This window comes from Microtus oregoni, unplaced genomic scaffold, assembly GCF_018167655.1.
Source record: "Microtus oregoni isolate MIOR12 unplaced genomic scaffold, Mior012 000045F_ref0000178, whole genome shotgun sequence".
NCBI classification, from domain to species: Eukaryota; Metazoa; Chordata; class Mammalia; order Rodentia; family Cricetidae; genus Microtus; species Microtus oregoni.
Window position 1 is genome coordinate 4,877,385 of NW_024543219.1, and position 13,230 is coordinate 4,890,614.

At 43.9% G+C, this 13,230-nt stretch overlaps 1 protein-coding gene across 1 annotated transcript; it reads left to right on the forward strand.

Moving 5' to 3' along the window:
• Window positions 1–340: 340 nt before the first annotated feature.
• On the forward strand, window positions 341–3,460 carry LOC121435019 (granzyme C-like). The gene is made up of 5 exons (XM_041634062.1): window positions 341–440; window positions 1,462–1,612; window positions 2,061–2,196; window positions 2,359–2,619; window positions 3,233–3,460. Exons 1-5 carry the CDS (start codon window positions 383–385, stop codon window positions 3,374–3,376), a joined length of 750 nt encoding a protein of 249 aa, XP_041489996.1. The 5' UTR covers window positions 341–382; the 3' UTR covers window positions 3,377–3,460.
• The last annotated feature ends 9,770 nt before the right edge of the window (window positions 3,461–13,230 follow it).

Genomic DNA, 13,230 nt, shown 5'->3' on the forward strand with positions numbered 1-13,230 from the left:
TCAAAAAAGAAAAGAGAGAAAGAAAAAACCCAAAGAAATTAAAAAGAGATATTGCCAGAAAGGAAAAAAAATGTAAGTGATAAGAAAAGCCAAACTTTTCTCTCAGTGCAGGCACAGTGGACTTCCTGGGGTCTCAGGCCCTCCTTAACCACAACCTCACCACCCTCTTTTCCTGGTCTTTATCCAGGATTAGCTCAGAGGATGTCAGTGTGGTGACCGTGTTATTTTTACCCAAACCAGACAATGTCCTGAGCTAATAAAGCCAATCAGAGCAGAGGTGTACAGGTTTAAAAGGCCTGTGAGGTCACTGAGCGCTCAAGTCCTCATCCTTCAAGGGCTGTGTCCACTCTGCCCTTTCCAACCCGAGCAGCCTTCTAAGAAGATGGCTCCAGTCCTGATTCTCCTGACCTTTCTTCTGCTGCTTGGAGGAGCTGGTGCAGGTGAGTGAACACCCCTGTCCCAGAGAATCCATGCCATAACTCTGTAGAGTCTCTGCCCAGCTCTAATCAGGAACATCCTGCACTGAACCAGGAGCTTTCTGAACCTCAGGTCCCATTCCAACCCAGACCTGGAAGTCTGTCACTGGCTAGATCGTCAACAAGGTCTGAAGAAGGGCGGTGTCCTCATACGACATGGTGGGCACTAGCTTCTCCCTGCTCTTTGTGTCACCTGGGGAGTGGATCATCCCTAAAAGGAGAAGTAGCAGAGAATGCAAAGTTACTAAAAAGTATACCATTAACTCTACTGGAACCCAGATCCTGGGAAGCTTTAATGACCAGTCAGCAATGGGGTAAGAACACTAATTCAGGAGTATTAGCATCATTTAGTAACCTCAACCCTCAGGCTGCTAAAGAAAGAGGTCCAGGGTGACACTGAGCACTCCACTAGATTTGCATTCTAGTTTTCGTTGGCCTCTCTACTTTCTGCAGGTCACCAGCTATTCCCTTTATTCCAGCACACTCCTCCAATGTTCCCTAGGCTCTGAATCCCATGAATTCTGAATCACCAGTCCTCTAGCTAAGTAGAAATCATTCATTAAGCAGCCAGAATTATTTACTGAGAACCTAGGATATGATGGGCACCAGAACAGGAGAACTTTAGACAATCCCACTCTAAAGGCCTTGGGGTAAAAAGGTGACAAAATTGGCAGAAATCAAGACATGAGAGGTCTCCAGAGACTCACTAACAGAGAAAGACTAACATGAGCCACCCAGCATCCCCTTGGTCTCTAGCATCATGAAGAAAGAAGTTTGTCCCTCCATGTATTTGTAAAGCAGGGGCTGGAGGACGAGTCCTACCCACCCCTCTCAGAACAGGGCACTGAGATCAATCTGTGTGCAAGGAATTCTGTCCACAGCAGTCTTGGGGAACTGTAGATCTCACCGTTCACCTCTCCCTAGATCTTCCCTCCTACCTCATCTGCTGCTCCCAGACACTTCATATTCTCACCTTTTCTTTCAGAGGAGATCATCGGGGGCCATGAGGTCAAGCCCCACTACCGCCCCTACATGGCATTTATTAAATTTGTGAAAGATGATGGCAGAAGTGGTGGCTGCGGAGGCTTCCTGGTAAAAGACAACTTTGTGCTGACAGCTGCTCACTGCAGGGGAAGGTGAGGAGGAGCAGCCCATGCTTTCTGAGACCCCAACAAAAGTTTTCATCCTCTACTCATGGATACTTTTGTGAAAGCTCACTGCAGGGCAGGGCTGTGAAAATGGAAGTCTGTCATTAGGGAAACTTAGAGGTCACAGGGTGAGGGGTCAGAGGCAGCAGCACAGTTGAGTTGAAAGCAACTACACTGGTCAGACTAAAGCAGTGACGGTGGTTGAAAGTGCACATTCAGAATCAAAGCAAACGTTAGATATTGCTGAGAAGCAAGAGGGAACCTCCAGGAGTCTAGTGCCCTTGAGAAGACACAAGCAGTAGTTCACACCCCGAGGCCCTTCTGTCCCCTCAGTCCCCCTCAGCTAGAGCCCCACCCTGCCCGCCCAGCCTCTTACAGCTCCTGCACTGTGTCCTCTCTCACTCCACATCTCCCATCTGCACTCTGCTCTCTACAGCGCAATGAGAGTCACTCTAGGAGCCCACGACTTCAAGATGCGGGAGGAGACCCAGCAGGCCATCCCTGTGGCAAAAGCCATCCCACACCCAGACTACAATCCTAAGGATGGCTCCAATGACATCATGCTCTTAAAGGTGAGAACTTCCCCCACAGTTCTCTGTGCTCTGCTTGCTGCAGGGATTGTCCCTCCCCCCCCCTTCATTCTGTTCCTTCCCTCCCTGCCATCCTGGCTTTCAAAGGGTCCCAAGCCAACAGGCTCCTGGCTGAGCTGCTCTCTCCTGCCTCTTCCCCCACAGCTGGAGAAGAAGGCCAAGAGGACTAAAGCTGTGAAGCCCCTCAACCTGCCCAGGCGTAATGTCCAAGTGAAGCCCGGGGACGTGTGCTATGTGGCTGGTTGGGGAAAGATGGACCCAAAGGGTGACTTTTCAAACACACTTCAAGAGGTAGAGCTGACAGTCCAGGAGGACCAGGAGTGTGAGTCTCGCTTTCAAGGCTTTTACAACAAAGCCACTGGGATCTGTGTGGGGGACCCAAAGGTCAATCGTGCTTTCTTTAAGGTAAGTTGGATTGTTCTCATCTCTTGGCTCCATGGGAGGGGAAAAGCAATCTGGGACCTAGCAACCAAGCTTCAGGGACTCCTTTGCCCACTGACTGTGATCTTTCTCCCTGAAAACAGTAGGAAAGAAGTAGTAAGTATTCAGGTCCTCAGAGCTGACAAGGAGGCAGCCAGTACAGAGGATTTGCACAGTCCTCCTGTCACCCAGGCCCAGGCTTTAGTAATCTGTACTCTCTGTGTGTGTTGTTACCACAAGCAGGGGTCTCCTCAGAGCAGGCACATTTGTTAATGGACTGGTCCTCCATGCTCACATCAGGCTCACTCACCTGTCCCCATGTTCTTAACAATAGCCTGGAGCTGAGAGTCCCACACACCTTCATAGGAAGTGAATCACAGCCCTGCAGAAAGGGCAGAGGCCGGGATCAGGAGGGAGGTGAAACAGTAACCCTGTCCACAATCAGAATGAGAAGCCCAGGGGCCAGAGGCCTGCCCTCCAATCTTCCACAAGCTGAGCACACAAGTCATACTCCTCATTGAAGAGCCTTGACATGAGAGGGAGGCTGAGACTAGGGTGAGCAACAGCTCAGTCCCCTGTGACCCTTCTCCATTCACAGGGCGATGATGGAGGACCTCTCGTGTGTAAAAAAGCAGCTGCAGGCATTGCCTCCTTTGGTGGTCCTGATGGGTCTGCACCAATGGTCTTCACCAGAGTGTCAAGTTTCCTATCCTGGATAAAGAAAACAATGAAAAGCAGCTAACTATGTAGCAAACCAGACCCCTCCCTGACTCACCATCTTCCCTACAGCTGAGTCCAGGATTGTCCTTGGACAGAAGCTAGCAATTCAATAAAGGTGTCTTTGCAGAATCATAAGACTGGTTTTCTGTTCATTCACATGGACCAACTCTGTGCTAGGCAGGCCAATGGCACACTTAATATCTCTGCTTACCCCAACACCATACCCTCCCAAAGCTCAGGCATGGCCATTGCCTGGCTCCTTTTTACTTGGCCCACTATGCAGTGCTTGCCCTCTGACAGGTCCAATGCTGAGTTTGGGTGTTGTTTGTCTTGGAGCTCAGGGTGAATTTTTTCCCTCCTCTGTCATACGGAAGTAAGGAGAAGCAAAGCACCATGGGACCTGGAGATGTGGAGACAGAGCTGATGTCACTGTGGTGGATGAACCTTCCTGGGCAGGTCATCTGTCCCACAGCTTCACCATTAAGGTGACAATTTCAGTATCCTTTCTTGCTCATCTAGAGTTTGTTTTCTTATCCTCCTCTGGGTAAAGGGTCAAGCTTTTTCTAGTCTCCTAACTCCACCCCGCTCTCTTCATGCTGGCTCTGATGAGTCTGTCAACATCTGTGCTTTACAGATCATGCAGATCTGAGGACATTCCTACCTCTTATTTCTCCACAACCCAAGCCAAGTGTGGTTCCTTTCATTAGTGCCCCAGCCCTGTGGTGCCAGGCTAAACCACAACCTGGCAGGGAGGGGTCTCTCAAGGTACAAGCTACAGGCGGCATCACAGTGGGTCCATGGATGTGTGGGCTCTCATTGTCTCTCTCCAGAACCCTGGACCCCACCTCCTATAAGCTCTTCCCAGTCAGCTCAGTTCTTTCTGTGTGCTCAGCATCCGTAGCAGTAGGGTCACTCAGCAGCCTGAGCCCCTCTGAGCCTGTTCATCTTAGTCACTGCTGGCCTCCAGGTTAAGACTCCCTGCTGCTCACCTGGCCTATGGCAGTCTTTGACATCCGGAAGGGTACATTGCTAGAAATCTCTACTTTTTCATCAGTCAGCACGGACGTGTACGAGACTTGCAAATGACTTTCAGAAATTAGCTTCTCTCCGGAAACTATTCAGAAAAACCTCTTTTCCACCTAGGATATAGGGCAGTTCCTACAGAATAATACAATCGAGACAGCCTCATTGTATTTATTTAAAAAGTAACAGACACAGCCATTGTGCAGATTTCAGTTCTAAGAGATGCACATATTTTGTAGAATAATTCAAAAACGATACTAAACATAAATCAAGGAGGCTGAAAAAAGTAGAAAAACAAAACAAAAAAATGGTATGGAGAAGTTCCTGTAATATTTAGACGTGCCTGGGTCCTGCTGCATCCATTGTTCCTAAGACTACCTGAGACTCTCACTGTTAGGAAGATCGTGGCATGTGGCTGGAGCCAGAATGTGTGGCTGCTTGTTAAATGAAAGTCTCCCTGTGTTGGACTCATGTCGCTAAAACAATCCAAGGTGCCAGGCATGGTTGCTCATGCCTTAATGTAGCACTTGGGAGCAAGAGGCAGGCAGATCTCTGAGCCCAAAACCAGCCGAGGCCTTACAGAGAGAATCTGTCTCAAAACAAGCAAATAAAAATTGCTTAAATTAACTAAAATAAACTTTAAACTACAAGCAGCCTTGGCTTCAGGGTCCTGTCAGACCCTTAGCAGGTAAACATGACTGGTTGCTACAGCTTAATGGGTCCCTGTCCCAAGTAGACAGAGCGTCACGTTCTTCTGGGAGATGAAGTAAAATCTTGCTCTAGACGAAGCAACTTTCAAAGACACACTTTTATATGTGTGAAGAGATGTAGGTGGCACACAGTTTCTGACAGAGAACTGGAAAACAAACCCTGCCGTGGAGATACACTATGGGCCTAACTCTTTTGAGGACAACAAAAACTAAGAAGAGTGTAGAATCAAAGAAAAAGAAACCACACAGTCACATATGACTGCAGTTTAGATGTCATATTTACTTTGAGGGAATAGTTCTATGGCTTAAAATAACTTTGAAAACCATTACTTTGCTTCCGTTAGAGAGGAGACAGAAATAAATTTCTATCAAAGGTAGTCAATACCTCATAAACAGTATCAACCATGTTAGGATGGAGCCTGAACTGAGCCTAGGATTCCCTGGCCACCAAGACACAAGTGACCTCAATATCATCTAATCTGTGGTCAGTAACTTCCTGGCATCCAACACAAAGAAGAACCCATTCTCAGACTCCCCCTGGAGAGAAACCCCTGGGCCCCTCCCACAGCTGCATGGTGAAGGTGTTCAAAGCCACCTTGCTTTGCTCCCTTGAGCTCATACTGGAGTAGATTCAGAGGCAGTAAATGCCTTAAACACAGACAGCTTCAGATTCCTCTAGTCTGTGGATGTGTCTCCCAGTCCTTACCATTTGCATAGAGCTCACTCAGCTCCCCTAACATCTGTACTGGAACAGGAAGTGCTTCAACTCATCAAGACCCAACTTCTCTGTTCCTCCAGGGCATTGCAGTCCAGGAAGCCAGAAGTACTCCAAGACACCACTGAAGGATACAGACACAGACCAGAAACAATAACACATGGCCTTGTGGTTTGTGCCGGGGAATACATGCTGGTATACCTCCATTGTCCTGTATAATGTCATACTTCTGCCAGCACCATTTTCTGGGGCCTTAGAGAATACGGAGTTAACATTCTGTATTTGTGTTCCATCCCACCTTCCTGTGGTGTAGTAAGCATATTCCTGCTCTCCCCTTCCCTGCTAGGTTCATGTATTTGAGCACCTGGTTCCCAGTACAAGATGCTGTTTGGAGATGTTAGGAAATATGGCCTTGATGAAGGAAGTTCATTTCTGGGGCAGGTGTTGACTCACACTATTCCCAGTTCTCTCCCTCCCTCCCTCCCTCCCTCCCTCCCTCCCTCCCTCCCTCCCTCGCTCCTTACCCACCCTTCTCTCTCTCTCTGTCATGCCCATGGTTGTGTGTAACTTAGTAAATGATATCATTCCTTATCATCCTGCTCCTGCTGCCATGCCTTCCACTGATGCCTCACCTGGATCCCTATGTCCTAGTCTTTCTCCTAGAAGCTGCCGTGGTCATGGTGCTTTATCAGAGTAATAGTAAAGTAACTAATACACATGCATTTCAGCAACATACATATTTTACCTTGACAGAAATGCAGGGATGGATTCATTTGCCTTATTTCTCAGGAGTATTTGGCCTGAAGCCTTGTAGGAGAGCCCACACAGAACACAGTTCCAACTGCGTGACAGCTATCAGCAGGATCACGCTGCTCCTCTACATCAGGTAGTTTGTCCTTTAAGTCAGGAACGACGATTTTCCTACAGCTACAATCCGTGGATTCCGCATTACAGAAATATGCAGCCAACTCCCCTCTTAGAAATGACCAGACTCAAGTGTTCTGGCTTCTGAGTGAGGGATGGTGATGCTCACCTGTAATTCCAGCCCTCCATGGGCTGAAGTAGGAAGATTGATCTTTCAAGCTCAGTCTCAGCCACAAAGTAAGATCCTCCTGTCCAGAGAATGACAGGAGCTTGTCTCTATAGAACCTTGGGTTTGTATTGCCCAGAAGTCTTAATTCCTGAGAAATGAGTTTACCATTAATAATAATGCATTAAATTATAGCTAGGTTATCTATTCTGATTGCCAAGGGAAAGGGGACTCTCTGAATTGTCTCTCAGAGTTTGACGACTTCTAAAAAAAGTCCATGATATATCTGTGTAGCACAATAAAGGAAAGACCACCAAGACACCTTAACTATCAAGTTTAGAGTCACTGTAGCAGAGAGAGAATCCTTGTAGCTTAGACAAGGTCTAAGTTCCAAGGCCGACTACTCCTGAGAAATATAGCAAATGAATTCACTCCTGCATTTCTCTCAAGGTAAAATATGTATGTTTGAGGTCAGAGTTCCATGAAAAGCTTTCCAGAGATCATTAAATCACCCTCTCCACAACCCCAGTCCATTTCATCAAAAACCCTGCCAACTTAGTGACATCCTGAGCTCACTGCAATATGACACCAGGAAACCATGTTGTGACAACTGATACCTTCTTATTGTAGTTTGTGTGGTTTACAAGAGAGGTAGAAAGTTTGGATTTGATCCAGGCATGTCCTGCTTCCCCTCAGTGTCCTTAGAATGTTAGTTAATGTAAGTCATCATGGATGGCTACTACAGAATTTTCATAGAATTTCATCTAAGTAGCTGATGTGTTCCCTAGTATAGGGCAAAATTTGAATAAATAGTACTCCTTTTGCCTCCCTGTGTTTTTTTCCCCCAATACCAATATATGTGTGTTTTATAAAGCTAATTTCCTTATCAAATGTCAGGCTAAAATTTTTTTATTAAATCACACATTTTCAGGCTTGAAAGTGGTGTTATATGTATATGATGTCAAATGATTAAATTAAGTTACTTGACATCTTTACAAACTCAAATAGCTTCCATTTGTGTAGTGAGAACCTATATTTGTTTGATAGATGTTTGGAAATGCACGATGCATTATTAACATACAGAAATCCTGAGTTCAATTCCCAGCAACCATGTGATGTCTCATAACCATCTTTAATGGAATCTGGTGCCCTCTTCTGGCATGCAAGCATAACATTATATACATAATAAATAAATCTTAAAATAGTTTTTTAATAGTAAGTACATGTCCAAATATACACAGTTGAATTCAGGTTGCATAAACATATACACACATACAGAGTTAAAGGTAGCTTATATTCACACATAACATTAAATCAAAAGTCACATGCATGCACACACATATATATTAAACAGGAGTTGAAAGCAGATGCTCTTCTGGGTTCTACCAAAAGCATGCCACTGTGCAAAACACACCAGACGTAACAGAGTCAGTACGAGGAATTTAGAGACAAAAATGTAACTAAAAGGCAAGAGGAGGCAGAGCACCTTCAGTAAAGATGGCAAGTAGGTTACCCGACCTGCCCTTAGTCAAGATGGCGGTGGTCATCTATAGCAAAGGTAGCAGTGAGATCATCTGACCTGGCCTCCTTGCTCTTAGTCAAGATGGCATTGGTCACGTGGTGCAAGTCGCAGAGAAGCCACATACTTTTTAGAGCAGCCCAGCAAATTTTAAACAGGTCCAAATAACAAGAGAGACATACAGGACATGTAGAACATACATTTAAAACAGAATCACATCTGTGTATCCTCACCATCCACATATTCTTTCATACGTGAAGTAGACAGGAAAATTCCCCAGCACTGCTAGCCCACAGTAGGGTGGGAAGAGGGACCATCAGAGACAGGGCTCCCTGAACAGTGGGGATAGGACAGGTAGAAGAGAGATAAATCCGCCCTAGATTGGGCTTCACTGTGGTGAAAGGCGGCAGGGGTGCCGGTGGGGCCGAGTTTAGCACTGTTGGATTACACACTGGGAATGAAAGGCAGACAGACAAACAGAAGGGACAAAGATCAGAGGCCTCACTTTCAACTATGGATCACGGTCAGAATGTTATGAGGAGTGGGAGTGGCACAGTTTTCACGAGTGAGGAAGGGATCATCCTTTAGACTCCAGTGTCCCAGAAACTGGGAAGGGAAGACCAGACATGAATGGCACGGGCTGCCCTTGCAGTCCGTCAAGCACAAAGGCAGGGGCCAGGGGCTCTGAGTCCCTGGGATTGTAGGTGCCCAGTACTGGGTCTTTTGGAGCAAAGCCAGAAGGCAAGGACCCCTCAGGCCAAATGAATCCTTATTCATGAAAGCAGTGAGCCTGAACCTGAACTAAAGTGAGCTCCTGGTTTCTTCCCTGCCACAGGGGAAGAATGCAAGCCTAGGAGCATGGCCGGGGACACTGCCATTTGCTGCACTCTGTGTGAAATGGAGACCAGTCAAGCTGCTAACTCAGACCCACGTCCACAGGTAGGAAAGGAGGTCCTGTCTGTCACATGATGAATAAACCCCATAGAAGAAAACTTATAACCTATAGAAGGACATGCCTGTGAAAGTACAAGAAGTTTACAGAACACCAAATAGACAGAAAAAATTTCCACTTGCCACATAGTAATAAAAGCACTAATACTACAGAATAAAAAAATATTAAGAGCTGCAAAGAAGAAAGGACAAGTAACACATAAAGGCAGACCTATCAGAATCACACCTGAATTCTTAATGAAAACAATGAAAGTCAGAAGGTCCTGAATAGATGTTCTGCAGACACTAAGAGACCATGGATGCCAGTCCAGACTATTATACCCAGCAAAGCTTTCAATCACCATAGAAGGAGAAAACGAGATATTCCATGACAAAACCAGATTTAAACAATGCTTATCCACAAATCCAGCCCTATCAAAAGTTCTAGAAGGAACATTCCAACCCAAGGAAATTAGCCACACCCACAAAACATAGGCAATAGATAATCCCACAACAGCAAAACCCAAAGAAAGGAAACACACACAAAATACCACCACCAACACAAAACCAGAAAATAACAGAAGCTGACAATCACTGATCATTAATATCTCTTAATATCAATGGTCTCAATTTGCCTATAAAAAGACACAGGCTAACTGAAATATGAAAAGAGCATCCATTCTTATGCTGCATACAAAAAATACATCTCAACTTCAAAGACAGATATTACCTCAGAATAAAGGGTTGGGAAAAGATTTTTCAATCGAATGGACCTAAGGAACAAGATGGAGTAGCTATCCTAATATCTAACAAAATAGATTTCAAATTAAAATTTATCAAAAAAGATGAAGGAGGACATTTCATATTCATCATAGGAAAAATCCATCAATATAAAGTCTCAATTTTGAACTTCTATGCCCCCAAAACAAGAGCACCTCACTTGTAAAAGAAACATTACTAAAGCTTAAATCATACAAGAATTTAACAGATATCTATAGAACATTCTACCCACAGAAGAATATACCTTCTTCTCAGCACCTCAAGTGTTATGACAGACTTTATTGACTCCCCATGGGAGGCCTCACCCTCTGGGATGACTGGTTAGGAGGTGGGGTAGGGGGATGGTGGGGAGGTGGGAGGAGGGGAGGGAGAAGGAATTGGGATTGGTATGTAAAATAAAAGATATTGTTTTTTTAAAAAAAGAATAAAAAAGTAAAAAAAATATTGAGTGCTTTAGACTTTGGATCTAGTAAATTTTGGTTTGTGTTCTTATTTATTTATAAGGTTTTATTTTAATAATGTTTCTGGGTGGGAAAGTGGGTGGATCTGGATGGAGATTGAGGGAGTCAACCATGCTCAGAATATATTATATGAAAAAATAATATTTTCAATTAAATTTTTTTTAAAAAAAGGAAGTAAAGAAAAGAAGCCACTCAATTTGTATAAACCAGCTCAGAGTGTTTTGGTGACCTGAGGGCTGCATGTCATCCAGAATTGGTATTCATACAGCACAACATAAAGTCATAAGCTCCCTGAGAACATTATGAGATGTGTGTGTGTGTGTGTGTGTGATTGTTTTAGTAACTATATTGTGACTCTGAGCACGAAGTTTGTAGATGACAACATGTTCCAGTATCGTGTAAAGTGAACATATGTGTACTCTTGCTATTGACACACATGCATGGCTTTAATTTGATGGTAGAATGAGGCTTCAGCTGTTTCATCTTGCAACTGCAAATGGTCAAATTGACACTATAAAATTTGCACGTGCTCCTAGTGACGTAATAAATGAAATGCAGAAATTATCAATGATGTTTTATTCTACTGTTGCAGACAATGGGTGTTTAATGCTCTTTGGAAAACCAGCAAGCCTTCTTCTTCATCATTAAGAGCACACACATCTCAGTGGTGCCTCACACACCATCACCCAGCGACCACTCTTTCACTCAGCTGTCACTTTGCACTGCATCTGCCCCTGAGATGTTGCCATATCAAATCTTGCTTTCTATTTTCTTGTCAATTTTCATAATAAAAGTAGATATAGTTCCTTATCTATTATTATATATAATCACAGCATGACTTCTATAAAATCATATAAGAAAACAGAACTCAAAACAGAGAGAAGCTGGCGATGATGGCATATACCTTTAATCCCAATACTGAGGAACAGAGACATGAGGATCTCTTATTTCAAGCCTACCATGGTCTACACAGCAAATTCCAGGACAGCCGGGACTACACAAATATCCTGTCTCAACAACGACAAAAAATAAGAAGGAAACTTGAGAGGAACCCATAAAATTAAGAGAAGACAGTGCAATCACCACACTAGACTCATGTTTAATAATAGGTCCTTGCAGAGGTCATCAAGAAAATGTATGCACAAGGAAGATTTCAGTGGGGGAAAGAAGGGGAATAGGACAGGAAAATTGTGGGTAAAAATAACCAAAGTACATCGATTACATGTATGAAGTTGTCAAAGAAGAAAAGGTGGTTTTAAAAGGAAATTTAGTGCAAAAACATTAAATCATCATCAGGACAGAATTTCAAAAGGGACAAGGGATAAAATCATCTCTAATGCTAGGAATTCCTAAAAAGTGTTCATGATAACTATGGTGACATTATTTACATTTCATAAGTAAGATGGTCAAACTAAGGACATCACCAAAACATTATCAAGCTACTTCCTGTGTCATCAAAAATATTTGTGCCAGAGCTTGAGAATGAAAACTGACTTACAGAGGGAAGCTTTTAGTCGATTTGACTGCTCACTTCATCTTTAAGGGAGAGCCAGCCTGTCAACACTGTATTTCAAACCGTAAGTGCTCCAGGTGGAGGTGGAATTATGGAAAGCTCAAAGTAAGGCAAAGAACCGTCTGCATTTCAACACGGCAAAATGCAGTTTTGTGACAGTGATGTAGCCTTGCTATTACATTTGGCAAGAGAATTGAAAACAGATCTCAAGATTTCCAGAAATAATGGCACTATTTTGATATATTCCCAAGTTCATTTTTCTCAGCACGTTTGTTATCTGCTGATTTTCAAATGGAATGCCTAGAACTGCAATCTTCTATTCAACCTAAACAATATTTTTTCTTCATGTCTCTTCACATTCTTTCCAGGGCATTTATAGGTCTTCCTCAGAGACCAGCGCTCACACTTCACAACCACACGTTGTATTCACGCTGGCACTTTCCCCCAGCATCTACATGTGTGAGCAACTACTTTTAAGAACAGGATTGGAGAGATGCCTGTACGTCTTAACAGAACACACTTCTCTTCCAGAGGACTCAAGTTCAATTCTGAGCACCCATGTTGAATGTCTCATAACTACTTGCAACCTCAGCTCTTCTGGCCTCCAAAGGCCCCTGTACTCAAGTGTACATGCCCAAATCCAAGCACAGACACAAACTCAGACACATACACATAATCAAGTGGTAAAAATCTTTTAGATAAATGTTTCTAGATATAACAAGGGACCTACACCCGTGAAATCTCAGAAATATTACTGCTTAAACAAGACCTGAACAATGACTACACCAGTTGACCTTCTACAGTATTTGGGGAAAAACCAAGGGCCCCATCCCAAGATGAAGAGCAACAGGCAATTATAAAGTGCTGAGAGAGGAGAGGGAGAAATAGTCTTCCCCAAAGATGAGTCCCCTTAATAGTTTTCTACTCCCAAGTGGTCAAACCTAAGAATTATGCATTCAAGCAATAATAAACCAACTCTGTAGGTTGGATTTATATTTTTATCCCCTTGTTTGTGTGAGAGAAAGAAAGAGAGAGAGAGAGAGAGAGAGAGAGAGAATGATAATTAAAGAATAAGAGGCCACAATCTGAAGGGGATGGAGCAACCTGAGAGGATTTAGAGGGATAATGGAGGGAATGTTATAATTCAATTTTAATTTTCTTTTAATTTAAAATGTTAAACACACTAGTCATAAAA